This window comes from Pezoporus flaviventris, unplaced genomic scaffold (genome assembly GCF_033815535.1).
Source record: "Pezoporus flaviventris isolate CSIRO_AGI_PZ_B2104156 unplaced genomic scaffold, CSIRO_AGI_Pfla_v1 ptg000013l, whole genome shotgun sequence".
In the NCBI taxonomy this organism is placed as follows: domain Eukaryota; kingdom Metazoa; phylum Chordata; class Aves; order Psittaciformes; family Psittacidae; genus Pezoporus; species Pezoporus flaviventris.
The window spans coordinates 33,460,001-33,484,736 of NW_026892561.1; the positions used below are offsets into that span (position 1 = coordinate 33,460,001).

A 24,736-nucleotide genomic window follows, 5' to 3' on the forward strand; every position below is an offset into this window, starting at 1 on the left:
GCCCTGTGCCCAGGATCTGCTTGGAAGCTGGCGGGTGCTGAAGGTATGCCTCAGGGCCACCCCACCCAAATTCATGCCTCTTCATGGCGTGACCACCTGGACACCCACCAAAGCAGCTCCCTGCAGCTTTCCAGCACCTCAGATATGAAAGTCCTTGGGCGTGCTCAAAATACCTGTGAGCGTGAGTGGGGAGCAGGACGTCATCCCTGCACAGTGAGGCTGCATTTGCACACAGTGGCTCCTTGTTCCTGAGGCCAAAACACACAGAATTACCATTTGTTCTCATGATAGGGGCTGTCTTCTGAGCTTCTCTAAGCATCACATTCATCCAAAACAGCATTCATCTCTCCAAGCCCCTTTTCCAGCTGAACTAATGCGCACACAATGCCTTTAGGCTTCACACACTTATAACTTTCAAGTTTAAACGGAATAACAATAACTAAGCAGTGAAATAAGGCTTTGGTACTTCAACACTTGTAAAGACAAATGAAAAGTCAAATATAAAGAAGAGAGCAGTGCTGCAAATAAAACCACTGCCCTGGCCCAATTTCAGCCCTTGCAGCTGGCCAGGGGAATAGGAGTACTCACCCTGTCTCGTGCCCTACCACAGCCTCTGTGTTTAATGGCATACTGGATTTCTGCATTTAATGTCAGGGACATTAAGCCCACCATTACACCTTTGCATCACTGAGGTTCTAGGTCTAAGCCCTACCTTCTGCAAACAAGCACAGTGATGTTTTTGCAAAGCTTTAGGAACTCCACAGCAATCGGGTATAGGGACAACCTCTTAATATGCCATTAAAGAGAAGCTGTTTCTGGGCCTCAGACTCCCTCTACAGAGAAACTGCAGTTTAGATTTTTGGAGTTTACCAGACTACCAGTGCAAAAGGAGTGGGGGAAAGCTGCTCACAGAAGCAAAATGCTCAGAGAAGGTGTTTTATTTCTGCTGCACAGCTTATCTCTCCGTCACCTCCACTGGGAGCTGCAAGCCTGGAGCAGAAGGATAATAAATGACATTTTAACATGAAAGCAGAGCAACAGCCAGACAGAAGCCTGTGTTTTTAAACCAAGGAATCATAATCACCCTTTCACTGGCACCTTCACACTGAGCAGCATCTCTACAGAAGGCAGCTCACGCACCTGCACAGCCTCTCTGTGCCCCTGCACCTTCCCCTGGTCTGGCTGTGGTTCTCTTCTCCATCAGTTCTCTACTAAGCACAGGTAAAATGTCTTTTGGCCCAAAGAGCTACTGCTGGAGATCAGAGAAAACTGTGTGATCTGTCCTTGCTCTTCATGGTGGTTGGCTGCTCCAGGGAAGGTGGCTTTGGCACCTGATAGGTCACTGTTTGCTCAGAGCCAGCCCAGACAGAGCAAAGCAAAGCTCTTTATAGTAAATGCATTTATTTGGCATTTTGTTTGTCCTTGCTTGGGGCCACATTTCTGCGGGCTCTAAGAAGTCATCTGGTGTGCATGGGCTGTGCTGGAGCTTGCATCAACACATCTAGGGAGCAGAGCTTTGGTCTGACCTGAAGCCCCTGGCACAGCTTGATTTTCAGGGGACAGGAGAGAAAGTTATGGGGGATACCAAATACCTGAGTTATGGGAGGCAAAAGAGATGGAGATGAGAATGCTAGCTGCTACAGCAAAGTAATTACTGCCTAAGTTACAACATAAATTAGCTCGGCTGTTCAGGCGCTGGTTTGGGGAGCAGAGGAGTGCTTTGCTTTGCTGCAGTGGGCTTTACTCCAAGGAATACTCATCACCACACTGGAAACAGCAGCAGCATGTCAAAAGGCACGGAAATACTTCTGGTGGCCTTTACTGTGGAAAGTTTATTTTACCAGAAGATGTTAATTCTCCACCAGACATGTGCTATGTTACATGTTTACTAGTTTTCCTCCAAACACATTAACAAGCAAAAAACCTTTTCATAAAGCTACAGTTACTACGTCAAGTTAGCTGGCCCTTCATCTCTGGGATGAAATGCTGTCCCTTGGGATCAAAGCAGAGGCATCTGCAGGATTGCATCCAGACCACAAACTACTTCAGCCTTGACTCCAGTTTTGTTTGGTCCAGTGCAAAACATGAAAATAAGAGTAATTAACAGGCATGCATTAAGCAGTGTGTTATAGTCTACAGACAACTATGGCTGCAAGCTTCGTGGCTTCCTAAAAGCTTAGCTGCGCCTGGCTGCTGAAGCCCTCGAAAGAGATTTTGGACACTGCAGAAGCTCTTCAGCCTCTATTATTAGTATCAGCAATTTCAATTATATTAACCTTTAGCTAATGCTATGTTCAAATAATTTCATGAGTACAAAAGGGTATAGATAACAAGGCAGGAGGGACTGCAAGCAAAGTGCCAGAGAGGATGGCAGTTCAGATGCATTCTGAAATGGCAGTGCATCTCCTTAAGGGTAACACAGCTTTCTCCTTCGCGTTGTACCAAGTTGTGCAGAGGGCTGGGATGGGGAACGGCCCTAGACCAGCACCACAAAAACTCATCTCACATCTTTGCATCAAGCAAAATATGTATGTTTATATGGAAGTATGGCCTATAGAGACAGAGAGGAAAATGTGGGAAGCCCTCATCCATGTCTTACGGACAGCCTGGGCTAACAATTCTTGGGAAATTAGTATAGAATTCATCCAGCCTTTGTGCAGAGAGGAGGACTGGATAAACTCCTGAGCACCTTTTGGGTGCAATTTAAATATTATTAAGGCATAAAAATATCACCCATTTTGTTCATTTGAGGATGCATTTTAAAAGATTTCCATGAGAAAAGGGGGACAAGCTGTACAGAGGTCTGGTTTGCAGGTGCATGCCCTGATTTTCACCTGCTTTGCCCCTCCCAGAAGCAGATAACCAGAAAAGATTCCTGAGTTGTTTTTTCAAGGCTACAGGATGTTTCCCGCTGCTCAAAACAGCTCCCAGGTCAGCCTACAAAAGTAACAAGCTGGGAGTCTTCCTCCCAGGAAAAAGCCTCTTTCATCTTTGCAAGGCACAGCTAGAATCTGGCTTTACGATTTTCAACCTGAGAAATAATAGATGAGAAAGCAGAAGAAGAAACGACAGGCCAGCTGGATTGTGCCAGGATATATGCTAAGCCACTTGATATTATGCATTAATGCAAATGCACAGCACAGAGAATTCAGTGAGGTAAAATGACTCACAGATTATTATTATTCTTATTATTTTTAAACTACTACAAGCAGTTTATCATCAAACTATCAGGCAAAGGAGAGACAGAAGAGGATGGCCACACCTGACTCAGGTACAGAATTCTGATATTTCCCCAAGTCCCTCTTTAATAAATTCAATATAGGATTACATTAAATAAAAAGTTTAGATTATATTTTTAATAACTCACTAAAAGCACTTCAATTCCCTACAGGCCATACACACTTGCAGCTTTTGTATGCATAAAGAATTAAGCACTTTAATATAGTTCTCTTTTTTTAGCATTGCTATCTACCAGCTGGGAGAGGATTAAATCTCAGCCCGGCACTTCCCTTTCCTCCGCAACCCCTCTGAATTGCAGCTATTTCCTCCAGCCCAGCCAAACACTCGGATTTCATTTTAACAAAGCACAGACAAGCTAAAATAAATGGCCTTAGTGCAATTTTCTTATTTAAAGGAGATCTATAGATCACTAAGCAGGAAACGCAGATTGGTGATATAAATAAGATCTACCACTTCTGTGACACAAATGACTCCATAGGCACGACAGGGAAAGACAAAGCACCCCAAAATGATAGAAGCACTTGAAAAAGCTGAAAACCCTTGAGGGGAAGAGTGATTATGTAGCACCCCATGTCTAAAGCAACAACTGCAGGTAACTGCAAGAAGGAAACTCATTTTCCACAGAAGCCATCAGTGCTTTGCTTACAAAAGCAGGACTGATTTCAGATCTAGGTTAGCATGAAAGCTGGAAGAAATATTTTCAAATCATTTTAGTTATAGCTAAGGAAACTTCTCACACACAAAAAAAAAGTGGAATTATCTGCAGATTTAACAGCCAAAACAGACCAAACCCTGTGGGAGAAGCTGCACCCATTCCTCAGCAGTGTCATTCTGCACTGCACCTGTGATGCTCGGCTAAGGATACATTTTTGGGGGAGCAGCCCCAGCCACAGTAACTCACAGTCCACAGTGGCCAGCCTTGGAAAACACTAAACTGATCAGGTGACGTGATCATTTCAAACAGCTATTTGTTTTAGAAAATAAATACCTATCCTGAGACATTGGGAGGAACTGGGAAACCAGATTTCCTGCCAGTGGTGACTATGCCTAACTGTTTAACGTGGGAATTTTTTATACCGTCACAATAGGCTTTTCCCTCAAAAAGCATCAAAAAGTCTATTTTTGCCACCAAAGATAAAATGGTGCTCCCTGTAAACCCCCTTTTGGCTGCACCACCACATCCTGGCCATCTATAAATACAGCAAATTGCACAGCTAAGTGTATAAGCTTATTTGTTAAGACAGTTACCAAACAGAAGTTTCCTGACACAAGAAAGGAAATGCTTTTATTTCAGTAGGGGAAGTCATAGGGTATCCAAACACAAACTGGTTTGGAGTTCATAAAGCTTATTTTACCTAATCAAAGGCAACTTAGCCAAAATATTCCTAAATGGTTGATTTCACATGTAAGCATTTACAAACCAGATCACACAGAGCAGGGAGACTCACTTGGGCTTTCTGTTTATCCTCTTTTTTCTGAAGATAAGAGAGGAAATCTCAAGTATCACAGAAACATAGAATGATTTGGGTTGGAAGGGACCTTAAAGACCATCTAGTTCCAAACTGCCTCCCATGGGCAAAGACATCTTCCACTAGCTCAGGTTCCTCAAAGCCTCATCCAACCGGCCTTGAACACTTCCACTCGCTTTGGGTTCCACATGTTTGTGCACAGATAAATACTGAGCCGCCTGCCTGGGTGCCAGCAGAGTGAATGTGGTGTGAGAGCGTATCACAGTCCTGTGTTAACCATGCACCCTGCCCACACATGGGCAGTGCACACTTGCTCCAACTGCCTCCTGTACTACAGGCACCGAAAAGCTAGGTGCTCCTTTCCCCAGTAACAAAAGTGATACTGGAGGATGCACATTTTCACTACAGCAGAAGATGCTGCTGTGTCAGAGGCACTCAAAGTGTAGGGAACTGGGCTCCAGTGCACGCAAGCTTTAAGCAGCATCTCTGCTCTGAAGCAACTCATTGTCGATGCTATGTGAGCACCCTGAGGAGTTATTTAAAGCACACCATGAAGCAGTACAGATTGGCTTTGCCTCAAAAATCTCTCTCTAGGTGCTGTCTACAATACCAGGTTATTGCAGGAGCATTGCTTGGCTAAGGTGCTCCAAGCCCATCTGCCTCTGCAAGAGACGGGGACCCAACTTTACTCCACTGACACTACTTTTACTGATTTTTTTTTGCTGTTAGGAGAAATGAAACACTGAATGCAGTATTTCTTTCCAGTTTCTACACAAACTTTAAAAAATAACCAAGTGTTGCACTTGATTTTCCTACCAGCAGCCAGTTAATGCAAAACCGCCTCAGATCCAGGCAGAAAGAAATAAGGAAATAAATCACAACAATTCTTGCTGTCTGTATCACTGCTAAGCCAATTCTGCTGTTAATATAAACACACTTGGTAAGGTTTTGGGGAATTTGGAATATTATTTAGAATACTTAAATAAGGCGTTTCAGCAGGCATGCCTGAGGGGTCTGTGCAACAACTGTGACCATTAGTTCTGGCGTTGAGGACGGTACTGTCATGCAGATGCAGGACCATGAAAAAGGCAGACATTCTCCACAACAGACCCAGAGCCACTTGTCTTCCTGCCTGCCTGCCTGCTCCATGCAGGAAGGGCTGCTCCATGTTTAGCAAATCATTTCTTGCCATTCCAGCTCCTCCAGCAATCTCCACCTGGTTAGACTTCAACCCTCTTGCTTTCTGCTTGCTACATTTATTTTATTACCTTTTCTAAGTGCCTGCAAGAGTTTGAGGGCATGGTGAGTTTAATACTTGTTCCTGAAAGGCTCTGTCAGCAGCAGCTGACAGTCACTAATGGGATGGAGCTATCCTGGCTTTCGAATGCTCCTTGGTAGATCTCTAATGTGGTCTGAGTTGCACTGAATAAACACTTTTCATATGTTTTTTTAAATTCCCTCTGCCTATAATCTCTCTCTCCACTTAAAACATTATTTCCATAGTGCCAGGTGTTACAGACACCCCATCTGACTGCCAAGCAGCGTGCAACCACAGTCACTGCTGTCTGTAGCAAAAATAACAGGTTTTACACAGCACAGGTCAATTCTGAGAATTAAAACCCCTACTACCTTATGTTTATCACACCAATACCCAAGAAATGGAGGCATAAGTACATAATTATTATAAGTACATAATTATATATATATAAAAACATATATAAAAATAAGTGTTCTTGCTGCCTACTGAGATTTCAACTCACTTAGGTTTAAGTGGGAATTTGAAAGTATTAGTGAAGGTGCAGCAGGGGAAGGGAATATAGCTCCTGACTGCAGAATGCCTCAATTTCAAGATTATATCAACATAGCGATGTTCTGAGACAACAAAAAATTTGAATTGCCTACAACTCACTTCTCTCTTTTGAAATCCTTGGCATTTGCTGTTTATGATACCAAATAGGAAAAATATTATTTTAAAATATACTCACTGGCCTTATACAGCCAGCAACATAAAGAGCACTCTTCAGTATCACATACAAATACACGAAAGAGAGATTTACTGTTGCCCCCAATACAATTAGCATTATAACAGTCCAACTTTCTCAGCTTTTCTTAGTGATTTCTGTAGCCCATATGAAACATTCACTTACCAATCGACTGGGAAGCACTGCCATCTTGCTGGGGTCCATCACACAGAGGAATTCACATAATAGTAATACTTGGAGAATCATTCATCAAAAAAGAATTGGTATGCTGTCACCCCATGTATTTAGCACTTTCTTTAATGAAAGGCTCTGCAGCAGGAATGGAGATAAAGTTTTTGCTCAAGTTTATTAATCATGGGCATGTTGCCTGACCCAGTTTCAGAATTAGAAAACATACATCTTTCCAATCTATGTCATTACAAAAGCTCTTCAAGCAACAAGCACTTCAGAGTACCTATAGATGTCTTCTTAGCGTAATGACATCACACACTTTGGCAGAATCATTAATATCTTGCCAACCTCATCTAACCTTTGAGCTGGGTGGAAAGTGGACAAAGTACAGTGCTGCTTTGATTCACCCTCAGTAGAACATGGCACCAATGCATCTTCCCCTGCAATACACCTCTGCAGGTCCCACAACATCCAGGGATGCTGTTACAAAGCAAACACAACTCCCTGGTTTGACTGAAATAACAGTATTTTCCAAAGCTAAAAGGTTTGTTTTTCATATCAGCTAAGCCTTAAAACAAATGAACTGCCCTGATGAACCTCTCATCACAACTTTGACTTTCTTCAGTGGCCTGATGAAGAGTTAAATGGTCAAATCGAATAGGTAAAACAGCCATCAGGTGGAAAGAGAAGATCTTGCCAGGCCTCTGTGGTGTAGCAATGACAGAAATGCAATTTCCTGCAAGTCAGAAGTCTGATTTTGAAAATCAGTGCCAGAAGTTAATGCACTGACAGTTCTTGTCTGGGGAAAATTGCTTCCAGGCATTAAACCCCTAGCTGTTACTCCCTGCTCTCAACTCTTGTGGACAATACAATACCGAACATCATCTAGCGATGAAGAACCTAACACTTAGAGCAAACTCAATCAAACAATTATTACTTACTTTAAGCAAGAACAAACTCACCTCCAATCTTTAAGCAAATATTTGCTTCCTAAATGCCAGGGACAATGCACTGACTGAGGCAGAACAAAGCTTTGCAACACATGACATCAAGGGTCTGTGCTTGATCACAGCCTTAAGGTCTGGGCACCCCTGCTACACTGGTACTCCTGTAGGGCTTTAACAAGCGCCCACTGGGCGCAGAAACACCACTGCTTGCTCCATTTCTCTATTCCCTCTTACTAACTTGGTCTACACATCTCTCCTTCCACAATGGGTGCTCCAACCCAGCCCTCTCTTCAGAGCTGACCTTCCACTCCATCAAAACTAGAACCTTGCCCATGGCCAATTAAGAAATTTTTGGAAGATTTCATCCTGTACTGTAATACATACTTCAGATTCATTTCAAATCTTCAGTGGCCATGAGAGGAGAAACCAATAAAGAGCCACAGGCAGACAAAACAGATATTTACATGGTCCATGATAACTCCCATCCTACTAGCTTTTGGCATCTACTGTGCTAGCCCTTAAAGGCTTTTGCAGAGGTTCCCAACTGTTTTCAAATGCAGACCTGGAGCTCTTCCAACATACACATAGTGAATTTAGGGCTGCCACCACTGTCTCTGGCTCTTCTTCACTGCCTTTTGGGGTCCCCCCACAAAGCAGTCCACAGACTCAATGGGCAGTTGGACACCAACCAAACACAGCTCTTGGTAAAGCAGGAGCACTACGCCTGCCTCAACTAACTCAAGACAGTCTTGAAGACCAAATAAGCCAAAAGGAAACAATTTTAACTTCCTAACATGCTGTAAGTACATGAGCCCACAGGCCTGAGGCTAAGGTGTGTGTCTGGCCAGACAGTGAGGATGCTCGATCTGTTGTTTGCACTGCCAAAGGTACCAGATAATGGGCACCTATCCATCTTGACAATGCATATGGAAATATTTTAGTGATGAAAAGTTAAAATATAGACACCAGCACACACTTATTCATACAGCAGATTTCTGCAGAAGTCCTGGAGGCTGCAGAGATGAGCTTTTACTGCCATTGCCTGCAATAAGCCTGCTTTGTGGACAGCAAAATTCGTTCAGCAGTGTCATACATGTACAAACTGTCAGAAGCACCCAAGTCTCTTTGAGAGGGTAAGCTGGCTGGCTGGCTGAGCCATTTCCTCTCCTGCAAGTGTTTTTTTTAATTGACTATGGAATTTGCAGATATTATTTTCAGAAAATACATCCTATTGATTGTAATTACCATCCTCGGAGATGCAATGGAAAGAATATTAAAACCACTAAAGTTGATTTGGATTTTATTAAAGCCATTAGTGAAACAGCAAGCAGAGCGCTGTTGTTTTCTGAGCACCTCAACAGCTCCTAAGCACCATAAATCATTTCATGGTGCATTTGTTACCGCTTTGGATAAAGCCAGGAGTTGAGCAAAGGGAAAATGGAGAGGCTGACTTCATGCAGCTGGGTGATGAGACTGGTCCAAGCATCTTCCTAATGAGCCTTCTAAGCACTGACTGTTTTCAGGAAAGATGTCATTTCTTTTCTTAGGTAGATGCCCAGCAGACTCAAGAGCCATCTAATGCAACCCATTGGGCTTGTGCGTGTCAGAGCAGACTTGCAGGGAGCTTGGCTGCCCAACTGCAGCTCCAGAAACAGTCATTTCACCCTCACATGGGGAGAAAGAAGGAGACATCCTCCATTTCCAGCCATCATCTTCCCAGGGGTACCTGGCTCACATGAACCTTCCCAGAGCCACCAGACTGATGTGGCATTAGGGTAGCATTTACAGCAAGCCCACATCTTGAGAACAACCTGCCCACAGACATGGCATAGCCAGGATGGACAGACCAGCAGCTCGGCACCATCCAGCTGGGTTGGTCCTGTGCTTCTCTCACCAGCATCATTTAATGGTGCTGCTAACACCAGGCAGAAGTTGCCATCCTCTTTCTGAATGCTTCTGGTCAGAGCTTCTTAGCCACCATTACCCTGTTTATAACCTGAGGAACCAACTTTGGTCCTCACATCTCATTTGTGTTCTGTAATTGCATCTGGAAGCTAAACAACAGTCACAACCATGTAATTAATATTCACTCTCTCCAACCTTCCCATCAACTTGGGGCACATACAGATATGACTGAACGTCCCTCTTCAGCTTTAATGTTTTATTTATTTCACCTGCAGGCCTTCTGACCCCTCCTTGCAATTTTAGCTCAGATCTTCCTTGCCTAGAAAACTTCCTAAAACCCTGTTAGTGTTTTCCTAGAACTATGAATTTTCTTTTCCTGTGACTCCAGCCCTACCAATATTCCTCAGCAAGGACTTAGCGTAGGTCACTGCAGGCTTGTTGATCACCAGAAATTCCTGAAATCAGCTTTGAATGTTGCCAGCCAAGGACAGGAGGCAGGGACAGAGCAGGCAGGGTTCCTCTCCCAGCACCATACCTGACCCAATAGCAAGGAGTGCAGCACGAGCTGGGCAGCAAAGCTGAAGCCAGACCAAGCCATGGTGGGTCCACCCCTATCCCACTGAGGTGGCCTTCTGCCCTGCCTTCTCCTGAGGCACAATATAAAGCAATTAAATAAAGGTCCTAACAGCAGACAGAACTCCTCTAATTTCATATAAGATCTCAGGATTTTATTTTCCTTAACAGAACAGCTTCACTGGATTCCTGTTAACATAAACCAGCCCAAGAAACACTTCTATCCAAAGCAACAGCTGCTTTCTCATCACATCCCTGGTGACAAAATCATTTTAGACTACACCAGCCAAGGCCTATAATACTGAAAATTCCCTTTTTCTAATATATTCTGCTAGCAGTTGGAGCAAGCTAGTCCATCTTCTCTGTAGCCGCTTCCTTGATGGTTTCACTTCATGATTTTCATGTTTACAAACACCTGGAATTCCAGCAGGGCAAGGCAAGGTTTTGTTATAAATAGCAAGATACTGAACTGCAGGAAAAAGTCAAGGGCAGGAGAAAAAAAAAAGAATAGAGATTTTGTCTTCAATATGGTTTCAGTTAGCCTTGAAGGTACTGAGTTCCAGCAAATCATGGGGCATATGTCTGGCTGCTACAGACGTAGCCCAGCCATGTGAGAGGAGACAGGGGGTACCATAGAGGCATCAAAAACCTCCTCTCTGGGCTGGCCAGGGGGCAAAATGCTGTTTCCCAGCAGGGTCTGGGCTGCTGGCAACAGCCCTTTCCCTTTGCCCCAGGTGGCATGGAAAGAGCAGAGCTGGAGTATCTTCTCCTCTCTGTGAGCCAGGTGAAGGGGAATCCCAGCAATACAAGGCTGAAAAAGTAAACCAAAAGCTTTCTTGTTCAGATGTCTCCAGGACCACTGGTTGGATGGAGGGCTGAGGAATGTCTTTCCAGGGCCAACAGACACTGAAAAACTTGTCTGCAGAGTGGAAAACTCCAGCTGCTTACGAGTGTCAGAGGACTGACAGTACAGCTCAACCCATGGGAGATGCTCTCAAGGTGCTGGGCTCCTCAATGCCCAAACCCGGGTGCCCATCACAGTTCAGACCAGCTCTACATGCGGCTGAGCGCTTGGGCTGCAGGGCACAAGTTGTGAACCCTCACTCTCAGCAGGACAAGTCAGGGCAAGAGGCAGCCATGAATGCCTTCCAGTGCCTTTGTGCTTGCAGGAGGGAACGGAAGGATGGAGATGAACAGACAAAATTCCTTAGGTGACACCTCACTTGTCTGAGCACACACCCGGAGGCAAAGAGTTTCCAGCAGCTCAGGCAGCAGGAGTTTATCAGATAATGCTATAGAAATAACCTCCCAAACCACAAAAATGAAGTAGGTTGGTTCGGGTTTTTTTTTCTCCCCTGAAGCTGAATTTCTGCACAAATGACTATAATTAAGGATGTTACCTGTCAGTTACCCAGGGCACCGAGGCTACAATGTTCAGCCTTTGAAAAAGCATCCTACACAGCAGCTGTCCCACTCGTCTCTCATTTATCATATCCTTCACCCACCCAGATGTCTCATCAAAGAGTTGTAATTCAAGGATTTCGGGGGAAATCCCCACCTCCCTGAGCTGCATGACTTCACAGGAAGTAAGGGGATGGAATGCCTTTAAAAAAAAAAAAAAAAAAGGCTCGCCAGCAGCGGGGCTGCAGGGCACGGGTGTCGAAGCGCACATCTGCCATCAGCGTGTCACCACCGCCCAGGGCTCCCGCAGCGGTTTCAGGAGATTCTGTAAATTGCTTTTCATTCATACATTATGGAAGAGTCTCAGCCGGCGCGGTGTCACAGGCGCGTGTGCTCTGCTTGCTCATCTAAACACTGCTGCGGCTTGCATCTCAGAAGTTACATACAATCTTTTAAAACATTCTGTAAATAACGCGACCACTTAATTTACCGGGTTTTCGGTAAAAAACACGGTTGGAGGCGTCATCGCGGCTGACACCAGGTCCTCATCAACCTTTACAAAGGAGAACACACACCACCCGGCTGCCGCTCCCCAGGCCACGAGAAAGGCTACTGCTCCCCAGCCCCTTCAACGCAAAGCCACCTCTCAAGGCGGCTCGGGCGGTAGCGGAGGCGCCTCGCTTCTGCAGGCACCGGCTGCCCCATCCCCGGGGCCGCGGGGCAGCAGCGCCCCCGCCTTGGTCCGAGGATGCTCTCGGAAAGTTGCCTCCTCCGGCCTCCCGCCTCCCCAGGGGCACGACAGCACCGGGGTTGGGGGGCACGTACCCACCGAAGCGCGACCCCACGCCGCGCCGGCGCCACCGGCTGCCGGTCCCGGAGGAGGACAACCCCCAGCCCCGTGTGTCCTCTCCCCGTCCCGCTCCTTGCGAGGCCCGGCTTCCCCGGCGGAGACCCCACGGCCGCGGCAGAGCTGCGAGTCACCGCCCCGGGGCGCGCCCGCCCGCTCCTCCGCCTCCCGGCCCAACTCACCGAGGCGGGGTTGGCTCGGCGGCCGCGCTCCTGCTCCCTGCACTGCAGCCCCGCCAGGTGCCTCTCCAGGGCTGCCCAGTCCATGGCCGGCGGCTGCGGCTCCCGCGGGGGCTGCGCCCCACCGCCCCGCCGCCCGCCCGGCCCCACCGCCCCGCCGCGCCGCCGCTCCTGCGGGGGCAGCGGCGGGGGGCGCTGGTGCGGCCGCGGGCGGGCGGTGGCAGGGCGGCGGGGCGCGGAGGCGGCGGGCGAGCCGCTACGGCGGGCGGGCGAGGCATGGCAGCGGGCATCGCCGGCGGGGCAGCGCAGCGGGTCCCGGCGCGTCGGCGGGGAGGGCAGGTAGCCCCCTTCCTCCTCCTCCTCCTCTTCCTCCTCCGAGTCCTCCAGAGCCGCCAGGTCCAGGCTGCTGGGGGATGGCGAGGACTTGCCCTCCGAGCACGGCGTGGCTTTGCTGGAGTTGGACTCCGAGCTGGAGCGGCTGCTGCCGGCGTCGCTCCCTAAATCCATCCCATCCTCCCGGGAGTCCTGCCGGAGAGAAGCGAAAGGCGCCGCGTCAGAGAAACCGGGACCGGCCCTGCCTGCCGGGCACGGGAACCGCCGGCCCGGGGCGGGCCGGCCGCCTTGCGGGGGCCGCCCCCGCGCACCGGAGCCTCCGCTGCCGCCGCGGGGCGGCCCCGGGCGGGCAGGCGGGAGCCGGTGGCGGCCCCGCGCTGGCAGCGCCCCCCGCGGGCGGGAGCGCAGGGGAGCGGGGCGGGGTGGCATGGGGCGGTGCTGCCCGCCGCCGCCGCGGGGGGAGCCGGGGCCGGGCTGGGGTAGCCGCCGCGGTGGCGCCCGGGCCCTCCGCCCCGCTGCCTGCAGGCAGGGCCGGCGGCGGGGCGGGCACTGCCGGCCCCCGGGCTGGGCAGAGCTGGGTCTCCGCCTCCTCCGGAGCGGTGGGAAAAGCCACTTGTCTACTCCACAAATCCAGCTCTCGGGGGCAAAAAGTAGTTTTGGAAAGAGGGTGGCATGTGGCACCTTTCGCCATCGCGTCAGGCTTGGGGTGCCCGGGTTTGTGGAAAGGCTTCGGTTGTTCATTACAATGAGAGTGGCATCCTCCAGCTCATACCCGAGGGATGTACCATGGCTCACGCTACAAATCACCGCTTCTCACACTCTCCATTTCTCCGATTTTTTTTTTGGTAGTAACTAGTTAAGAGTAGCCTATAAATAACTGCTGAAAAACCTAATCTACTTTAAATATTCTGGGTCGCTGAAGCCAAGTTTAACATGCAAATGTTCGCATTCCCAAATTCATTTAAAGAAGACCTTTTAAGAATGCGTCGCCGAAATGGAGAGCGTTAATCACACAGAAGAGCACCTTTACCGTGGTATTTGGGAGATGCTGCAGCACTCACTTGCCCTCTGAGCTTTGGGTGGCAGGTACTTCCAGACTCAACCCAGCACATACAGTGAGGAGAATACAGGGGATGGTAAACTTCTTGCAGTCTGAAAGAGGGAGAGCTAGCAACTAGTCTTAATTATAATTAAATTCAAGCATTTAATTGGATCGAGAGGTTTGGGGGTTTTTTGTTTGTTTTGCTGTTTTGTGGTTTGTTTGCTTTTTTTTTCTCAGAAATAGGGAAAACTATATAAGAAAAACATTGATGGGGTTTAAAAATGTCCCATTGCATAGGATGGTGAGGGTGATGCCAAGCACCAATGCATGCCAGTGTACATTGTGTACACCCAGGGAGTGTGTGCAGGTCTGGTGTGGCAACGCTGGTGGGAATCTGTCCTCTGCAGTTCCCTGCCCCAGCAGTGCCACCACCCTGTGTGCACACAGGGGGTCCAGCCTGGGTATGTCAGTTCTTCCAAAGGGAAGACGGGGGAAGAAAGGAGACATCTGCATCTGGTCAACTCCAACTCCTGGGAATTTGAACTTGTTGCTAAGTGTCTGTTTGTCCAGAGGAGAGGACAGACCTGCACTGGGCAGATGACATACCTACTCTGCTGACTCACAAGTCTTACTCAACATTAACCTCTTTGCCAGCAGTGACCGAGTGCCATGAAAAGACAGGATTTCAGTTCCAGGAACTCATACAGAAAACCCAACACCATGAGGCAGAGAGAAGAGAGAGGTGTAACCTGCTTGAAGCTAGGGCAGAGACTTGGCCTGAAAAGTTTTAAGTGTCATGGAGAGAGCCTGCTTTTTCCCCTATCTAAACATGCCCCTTGGGGCAGGAGACCCTGGCTCCAGCCACAGCTTGGGAAAGATAAAACGGGACTATGATGCACAGCAAAGAGTAACATGGTTTATTTCACCAAGGTAACATTAACCTCTCTGGTTAAGTGTCTTCTACCAGCTGCTCCTCCAGGTTACCTGCAGTTACTCCCTGCAGCTAACCCAAGTTACTCTCATGTTAACTGAGAGCAGCCACATTTAAGGCTGCATCCCTCCTCTCTGCTTGCCTCCCAGCCTGCTGGCACTTGTGGTTGGGACTCATAGAATTAGTAACTGTGCAAATGCAGTTTTAAAAATAAATCCAGCAAATGGGAACAAGGGTTGAGCCGCAATCCTGGAAATTGATTATATTGGCAAGATTTTTACCAGTTGCACATCTGTAGGGTTAGGAGGGAGATTGCATTTGACATTGCAGGGCGTAATTCTGTATTTGAGTCTTATTTAATATGGCCACCACCCTAAGAAGTGAGTATCTGCTGAGCAAAGTGGAGGAGCTTCCTCACTGGTTCCAGTCTGGCAGTCACAGTCTGCGGATTTATTTATAGGATCTCGTGGTGTGCCTGATTGATTAGGAAGGTTTCTTGTCTTCAATGCAACGCTTGCATTGACAACATCTTGTGGAAGATGAATGAGCTTCTCTCCCTCCTGCGTGGCACACTGAATTCCCCACTGCAGCGGTGATGCTCAGAGGGGCGCGGTGATGCTCAGAGGGGCGCGATGTAGGCGGCAGCCACCTCCCATTGCAAATTTGCATGTTCATGTAGAATGAGGTGGTTTCAGGCATTGTGACCATTGTTCAACCAACACAGTTGACTCGGTTGGCTCCACAGCACTGCTTTTCCATACTGCCAGACCTTGCAAATGCCTGCCTGCTGCCCTGCCTTCAAACGATGGCGTTCTTTCATGAGCTTAACAAGAATGCACATGTCTGATGATTTTCTAAGTTTCTCTCTTTCTCTTTAATCTTGTAGTGAGCCTTCTACATTTCTAATTACATATGGAAAGTATATTTCCACTTGACCATTCACAAGAAGAAATCAGATATTGTTATTCAAAACACATACGTAATTTATCTCTTCTACAAGCCTACATCAAATAGGTCGCTTCTCCAATGCAATGAAAAACTTGAAATTCATATGAATTTTAAAGGGTGAAGAGTGTGAACACAAGCCCTTGTAGATGAAAGAATATGCTTTACAGTTATTTTATTCAGTGCAAAGGAGGTTTTAATACAAACAAGACATGTTGAGTTTACTCTGAAACAGAAATATATCATAAAAATAAGGTACTTATGACTTTCACTGGATGAATGCAGGGCCATTTTAAAACCCAGTTTCTTTATTATCATAAGCTATTAAATTTATTTCATTTTACCATTTTGGCACTACTCTAACCCCATTCTAAAATGCATTTTGTGTGCTGTCTCTCTCTCTCTCCCTCTGTTTCTCTCCTGCTAAATTGCAGAAAATTGTGCGTCGGGGAGGAGGAAAGCAGGGAAGTCATAACCACCCTTAAGCTGCTTCCTTCTCCTGGCCTTCACAGACATCATCTGAATCTGTAAGTATGAACACATCTCTTGCCAGCTGGGTCTTCATCTCACCTGCCATTCAGCACTCTCATCTCCACCTGGAGTTCCCAAACCTTCAGCAGCCCTACACAGGACGTGCTGTCCAGTGCAGATGTTGAGATAGACAATGTAGGACCATCTGCCTCACCAGAAAACCAGTGAATTCCTGGCATCACTTAGTCCTTGGATAATGACTCAATGCAGCAGCTCATGATGGCTTTGAGCACAGTCAGTAGCGAATGCTGCCATTTGATCTGATATTTTTTATCCAAATACTTTTCGATTGTGACTGTTTAATAAGTTTGATTGTTTCCCAGCTTTGAAAGTCTGTCTTTCCCACCTGGCTTGCTGATTTAGTCTCCGCTGTCCTAGAGGATCCCCAACCATAGGATCTCTAAGTGGGCTAATTCAGTTTGGGCTGCATCTTAAGGGAAGAGGGGTGAAACTGTCCTATGGGTACTTTCAGTTGAAACTGGATTGTGTTCCTCATAGTGAATGGACTTGATCCTTGTACCTGTGCAGCCTATAGACAACTGAGAACCCCAGATTAGACCCATAATTGTTGCAAGGAAACTGTGTGCTTACTCTAAAAGTCTGGCTGGGGTTTTGGGGGCATTTCTCTTTAACTGACTTCCACACAGAGCTGACCACTCTTATCATGCAGGTGGGGACTTGCCAGGGAAATGATGCTGACCTGCCCCAAGATAGTACAGGAAAGCATAAGTTTCCTCTGAACACAAAGAATTTATGCTTCCCACCACTCCTAAAAAGGAAGAAGACTGCACTGAGCTCAATGCACATTTCCTTTTCCTGATACAACCTCTCTGTGTTTCCATGTTTTTTTCATCCCACGGGTGGCAGAAAGGTTGTCAGCCTTTGCCAGGAGTCTGTGTTGGATCCCAACACACACACCAGCGTGGAAGTATTTCCAGAACTCTAAACTGGCCATTTTTGTTATGGATCTTTTTTCTTTTTCCCATTCCTCCTCTTCTATAAAAGTTTTTTGCTACGCATTTTGTGGGTCCATCCTTGCTGAGCTCACTGTGGAGGTATTCTAATATTTTGTTACAAATAATGCATCTGCCAGCTTTTGTATAAAGTCTAAGCCAAGTGCAATAGCTGTGGTTTCTTCTTACTAAGCCTGCAGAAGCTGGAAGGGTCCCTGGCTTCACTCATGTCACCGCCTTAATTCTGAGGCATCTTTAAAATATCTGCCCTGGTAAATATTCCATGTTGAAGGAACCAAAGCTGTCCACAATGTGGCGTGCCCCATCTGGGGAGGAGAAGGAGGGAGGAGAGTCCACAAGCTGCCTCCATCCAGGGTGTCCCTCAGCAACACCATCCCATGCACACCCCCCAGCTTCTCCCCACAGCTCCGGAAAAGGAAATAAACCCCTTCTTTTTGGTTGGAGAGGAGCCTGTTTCTGTCCTGCTGCAGCATGCAGATACCATGGTGACAGACACCTTCCAAGATTACGAAAGCAAACAGGAACTCATGAATTTGTGTTTTAAGGCCAAATTATATATAGGAGCAACACACACTTGACATCTGTCGCTGTTTCCTATTAGTACTCTTTGCTTGATTAATCCCCTGCAGGCAGCCTAGCCCCCAGTTAGCTCACGCTTTCTAGGCTCTGTTGGAGAGATTTAACTCTTGTGCAAGTCAGCCCTGGTCTGCTGCCTGTCCAAGCTGTGCTGAACTGTGCTGAGCCATGCTGAGCAGTGCCAGCCTCCCACCCATGTCTTACAATGCATCGAAGGGAGCAGGACAAGCCTCTTCAAGATCCTGCCACCAGCTACCAGAAGGGTCAGGGATGACTGCGGGAGGATGGACCCACAATTTAAGGGCATTGGAGTATTCTTGTAGTGTTCAGCTGCAGTTGGTGTTATTTAGCTATTTTCCAAGGTGATGCTGAGAGTCCCAGATACTACTGAGCAGGCATATCAGTTCCTCTAAAATAATTTCCACAGACCTCAGAGTAGGAAGGGAATTAAAAAGTCACTTCATGCAGAAGTGATGACTACAATGCATTTATAAATACACCCATTTAAGAGGTGCTATTCCCTTCATCAGTGGTCCTTGGTGCTGCCTGCTGCAGACAGTACCCACACCTCTACCACCTCCTGCTCATATGTGCAGCCTGGGCACTGATGCTTTGTTTTATTTTTTACCTGCCCTATCTGTCATGATACTGACCACAAGGTCTTACCTATAAGATCTTCCCACCCATGGGATTTCTGCTGATTTGGGAAAAGGCATGCTCAAACCTAACTGGGGCTTCTTGCATTGTTCCAAGTGAAAGAGAAGAAGATGCAGCACTCTTCCCTGCCTGGGTGCTAGGATGGGAATTTGCTCACCACTTTGGTTACGGGTGGTGTTCCAGCCACTTTTAAGTACTGCATGACCCCTGGGGCCAGCAGCGTGCATCTCCACCCAGTAAATAAAACCAGAAAAGGAAGAAAATGAAGTTGCTTTGGCTTGAGAGTAGCAGGGGGAGAGCCTTGGGATAAAAATATTTTAAAACAGTCTACAGATCAGAGCAGAAATTCTGTGAACCCTTCAGAGAGATAAATGTTTTGGAAGAGCGGGTGCATGTCCAGACCACTTCTGCAGCTCTGGCTCCAGCCCTGTGAGTGTGGTCCCTCACAAACTTTTCAAAGCTCAAGCAACCAATTGCCCTTGTGTGCTACTGACTCGCCGCATTTGGTATAAATTTGCATTGCATCTGGTATTTCAAACATTTTTTTACTGATTTACTACTGCTTACTCATACATAAAAGGTTGTCTCCTGTCTGTAAATCACAATTAACATCCTGCAGTCCCTGCACACTCAGATTATCCCTATCATGGGCCACAACCCTGATGGTTTGGCATCAGAAGTTAGCAGCACAAGGATGCTGAACTGCTCCATGTTTCCCAGCCAGCCCTGTGCATCCCCACAACTGAGACTCCAGCAACAAACAACAAAAGCTGCCCCTGAAACACACAAAATAGCACCATTTCATTTAAAAACTGACAGCATGGGGCAGTCACCTGCAGCCTGGTGGAGCACAGACATGCAGTCTGCCTGTCTGCATCCCTCCCTAGGGAGCTGGAGGGACAGCACAGGGCAGCTCACATGGCTGTAAGCAAAACCTTTGCAGGAATTGGTTTTGTACCTTGCCATTTGGATTTGCAGGTTTAACTATTTAAATTTAGCAAATTAATCCTTTCCTTAGTTTAGAGGGGGGATAAGGAGGAGGGGAAGTCACATGAGGCAGCAAGAGTCTGAGTGATTACGCTCTCATTAAAGCTTTTCTGCTGGTAGGATAGGTAACAGAGGTGGAGGAGAGGGAAACGGCAGCATCTCAAAACTAATCCCCTCCTAGGTTTGGTTCATCTTTTTTTGGCTCTGACAGGATCCAGTTCCCCGTACAGAGATTTGATTTTTACAGCAAGAAAAGCTGCTGGGATGGCTCATTCTCTCCCATTCTTTCCCAAACTCCCTCACTGAGGCTCAGAGGATATGAAAGCTATAAAAATGGCCATTAGTTGTGCCCTGATGCACCTGTGAAGACCACCTTGTCTCCTATCCTTTGTACAAATTGGAGAATAAAAGAGATGGTCCTGCCAAGACTGGTTTTCCTCTAAATAATTTGCTGTGGGATGGAGGATGAATAAACTAAGTGGACGAAAAGGGCAAGCTTTTTAAACAACCTCTTGTACTTGTTTTATTTAACCCATTTGATAGGCATCTCTGACCAAGCTCAATGAAAAATTAACATTCTAACATCTGGGGAACACTTGGAAAGGTAATGGTGGGGAAGAAAGAAGAAAGAGCACACCTCTATTTTCAGAAGCACTCACCATACCTTTCTGCTTCTCAGTGTGTTATGAAGGAGAAAACAAGCAAGGGAAAAAAAATCACCTGAAAGTAAAATTATTTCTTGATGATTTTAATAAGGTAGAACAGAAAAGGGCTGAAATCTCTTGAGATCTGTCGTTCAGGAGACCAAAGCGGACAGCCAGTATAACTAATTTTATTCCCAAACACTGTGAAATGTGCTGAGACACCAGAGGGTTTATCAATGCTTCAGAGCAAGGCAAAAATTACCACCTGAATATATTTAAACCAAAATTATGCTGAAATCAGAAGGGAGTGAATACTGCTTCATTGCTTTAACAAAGGTGCATTAAAGGCAATTACCAAAAATACCCTTCAAGGATAAATGGGTTGCAATTAAGTTATTACCAGTCTGGTGCCAGCAGTCCCCAAGGACTGCTCAGAGAGCAGTTATTTCCAGATGAAGATTTCTGCTTATCCCTTCTCCTTTGACCCCTCCTGGTGTGGATGTCCATACCCTCCAACACCCTGCACCTCCAGCACAACACCACCCCATGCACCCAACTGTCCCACTGATCTCTGGGAACACGTGTCATCTCAGGGACTGGGAAGCTCAGATGGGTTGATGCAGATGTGCTTGGTACCTTAGAAACCTGACCATCACCCCTTCTCCTCCTCTCAACCAAGCCAGAAATATGACTGCTATCCCATATTTTTCCAGCAATGACACATTGCTGGGGTTGGTTGACGCTTGGTGAAGTTGTGAATTCAGTTTTTCTTCTGTTCTCCATCCTGCCAGGACTGCTTTCCCTGTGCCAGTTCCTATCTGACAGGTACAGGAGGGCCAGTAAAACACTTAGGGTAAACAAAAGGCAAGGTCGGTAGGGATCCTCCTTATCTGTCAAAAGGCCTCTGGAATTTGGTGTAATCATCAAGTCTGTGGGGAAAAAAAATGCCCTTTTATAAACTGGTTTCACAGACACATGGGTAAGGAATGCAAATAAGGAAATAGCTGAAATACTTCAAATGCTTGAGTCTGTAACAGCACTGCTGCATCTTAATATTTATGTTGGTAAGTGCATTAACTCATGAATTTCAACATGTGTGGAGAGCGTTGTAGTGTTCTTGCAGAGAAACCCATCCTGCCCGTGATCCTTGGGGCATAAGGAAAAGCCAGGTAAAAGCAGATGTGTGGGGTGAGGGCTGTGGGTCCCAGTGTGGGATCAAGGGCTGCTGGAATGGGAAGAGAGAAAAATCAACACCTTAATTAAGTTTTAACCACAGAGCAATATCTGCCTCAGGGGTCTCCTGTCATAGCTCGCTTTTGAATGTAGCTATTAACAAAGCCAGGGAGGACAGCACTCAGCTCCATCAGTATTGCAGCAGATTTCATGCCAGCTAGCTGAGCTGATGCTGGTAACATTTAGAGCAAAAACCAACCTTCAGGAATTTCTTCCAACTTTTTGTTGCACCCCAGGCCATCCAGTGGGCCCTGATTTAGGGCTGAGACTTTTCTGCTGGGATCATAATTATCTGACAGTGAATAATTTCTTGCTCAAACCTCTTAAATGGGACTCACAGAAAATGGTTTGAAAAACAAAGTCAGAATAGTCCTACAAAGTCATGTAATCTCTTCCCAAGCATCATTGTTACCAAGAAGTTTTACCATCCTTTCACCACTATTCAGCTTAGCTCAGGGTGGATTCAGTTAAACATAAATGGGTCCACTCTAAAGCATCCAGAGCCTGGGATGCAGATGAGACCTCTGCACCAGGAGAGGGGAAGGTGCAATTACTGCTGAAAGAGATATTGCTGCAGGTGCCCTTCAAAGGGTGGGATCAGGTTCCATCAATCTGCTCAATTACCATTTAATTTTGAGTCTACAACTATTGCTGATTCCTGGTTTCCAGTCAAGGGCAATTATCTTTTGTTATTTCTTTGTCTCTGCATCTTTATGAGCCCATATACATTTAGATGCAGTTCAGGTTTACAGGAGTACATGCTGCTTCTTTGCTTTTCTCTAATGATTTATGGTATCCTTAATACAGTCATTCACAGCAATGCAGTATTAACATAACAGCTCAATAAACATACTAAGAACGAACTGTTCTTAGTTTGGGTTCTTTTTAATTACTTCTGGATTTCAGGGACGAGGCTGAAGTCACTGCACTGCCTTCTCCTCCACAGCTTTTCCTATTATTTATTTCATTGGGGGCAGCTTAGTACTGGGTGGCATATGCTGGTCTGCAGGATGCCTACAGTGCACACTGTGAAGGTGAGTTTCCTTGTCTCTTCTCCTTTGCTCTCCTTTTCTGCTTTGGCTGCTGAGACCTGTCTGTGCAGAAGGTATGACCTGGACCACAAGCACATTTGTTGTGGTCTGGGGCAGAGCTAGCAGCCTCCCCAAGCATCTCCCTGCAGTTATCCCCAAAACCTACTGCACCTGTGGGGCAACCACATGGCAGCAGGAGCAGCACAGAAGCCCAAAGAAGCACCAAGGGGTGTTGGAATCTGCAGCTGCATGGTTGTAGATCCCTTTCAAGCACCAAATAGAACTGCTTTCCAAAATATATGTGTATGAATGACAGCCGCCTCTTAGAGGGCAAATTTTAGTTAAAAAGCCTTCCCTCCATCATCCCTTGTGTTGCATAAGACTAAACAGATTGCAAACACGGAAAGGCTAGGAAAGCCTTATCTGTTATCACACCTAAACAGCTCTGTGCTCATTCAAAGGCTGATTGCAGGCTTTTTATCCACTTGGTTTTGCAACATACTGCAAAGCTGATGACCATCAATTTCTAATGTACCACATTAGGAATCTGGTCACCTGGCACTGGGAAGTATTTTGGTACTCATCTGTATTCAAAGCAAGATATGTAACTTCAACCCCCCCCCCCCCCATGACACGCAAAACCAGGGAAAATAAAATACATAGCTACAGCAAATGTAGCTGTGAGGAAAAAAAGCCCTCTTCCCTGATGGTGAATTATACTTTGCTTGCAACAGATGCAGCTCTTTATATTTGTTTTCTGCATAAATCTACATATTAGCCTGAAAGCAACTCTATGTGCTTTGTCTTGCCTTGGTTTCATCACTCACTGCTCTTTTCAGCTGATTGCCTTCAAGTGCAGGCTGGGGCCTCCAAGTGCAGCTTCCCTCCAGCAAACATCCCCATTTTGTGGCTTTTCCAGTCCCAAAATCACAAGGAGGGAGTGGGTGGATATGGACCACATATGACTTTGCTGCATGCATGGTGGATGGAGCCTGTGATCTTTCTTCTTCTGTTGGCCATCAGTCCCTGGCCAATGGGGATGTCTCCTCCCCAGCCCTGAATGATGGACAGAGTCCTGGTGCTTATAGAACCCAAGAAATGTGGAGGGACAACCTGGGGTGGGTGCTGTTCTTGGGCTTGTTCTACAGTTTGCTTTATATCATCTATGATTATTGCATGATGCCAACTGGATAGGCTTCCCTGGAGCTGGGCTGACCAGTGAGGATGGCTGTTGGTGTGCAGCATGGCTGCAGCAAAACCCCAGCACGGATGGGCAATGGCTTTGCCCCAGGAGCCTTGTTACCTAAGAAAAGGTAGAAGTGAGAGCATGCATGGGATGCAGGGGGTGGGAGGAATGTTTTGTAATCTCAGTCAGAAAAGGTGAAAAGGATAGGTACCGAATGCAATTATCTTATTAAATGCTGAGCCCATTTTTTCCAGCTTTTCTTAATCTCATTTAAAGCTGTTGGTGTCAAGCTACATTATTTTTAATTGTTTTTACAAAATGTATCTGATGATTTTATGGTTTTCTCTATAGGGTCTCCTGGAACATAGTTCTCTGAGAGAATTTATTTTCCTCTCCTCTAAGGAGTCTTATTTAATATCCATACGCTGGAAATTGAAGCGACAAAGCAAGTAAACAATTACTGCAGTGTATCGTTAATGGGAACAGCCTTGTCCTACAGCCACAGTGAACATCCTTACCCTCATAGGCAAGAGCCTTGTTTTGCTCCTTGCCAGGACCCTATCTGGACTTGCCAGTTTAAGCAGCTCCTGCTGTCCCCAGGAAGGCTCAGTGATAATCTCTTTTACTGGTGCTGGTGGAAGGGAAGGCAGCTCCAGCCAAGGGCTTGCTCGGTGGGTGCTCAAGTAAAAGCCAGGTGAAATGAGGGATGCCTTTGTGGCCAAGTTTAACAACTAAAACAAACCTCTGCTCCTTTTGCAGGGTGAAAGCATTGCCTGCAAGCAGCTACAGGGCATAGGAAGGCATGTAGGGAAGTCTCAGGCACCGGCAACAATAAAAGAGGGCATGGGTATCAGCATTACTCCCTCCCCCTGGTGCTGTAAAACCATTTTCCATTGCAGATGACAGATGCAGAAACTCTTGCCAAAGTGGGTTTAAATAAAGTTAAATAATG

At 46.6% G+C, this 24,736-nt stretch overlaps 1 protein-coding gene and 1 long non-coding RNA gene across 2 annotated transcripts in view; both read right to left on the bottom strand.

The window, feature by feature from the left end:
• SCHIP1 (schwannomin interacting protein 1) overlaps window positions 1-24,736 on the bottom strand; it is a 189,877-nt gene that overhangs the window by 27,943 nt on the left and 137,198 nt on the right. The window contains exon 5 of the mRNA XM_061452636.1: window positions 12,718-13,239. Within this exon, the coding sequence (XP_061308620.1) occupies window positions 12,718-13,239 (522 nt within the window). The remainder of the gene's footprint in view (window positions 1-12,717; window positions 13,240-24,736) is intronic.
• LOC133268217 (uncharacterized) lies at window positions 19,958-22,762 on the bottom strand. The gene is made up of 3 exons (XR_009743004.1): window positions 21,993-22,762; window positions 21,767-21,887; window positions 19,958-21,263 (listed from the first exon to the last, which is right to left on the bottom strand). It is a non-coding gene; the product is annotated as an uncharacterized LOC133268217 (long non-coding RNA).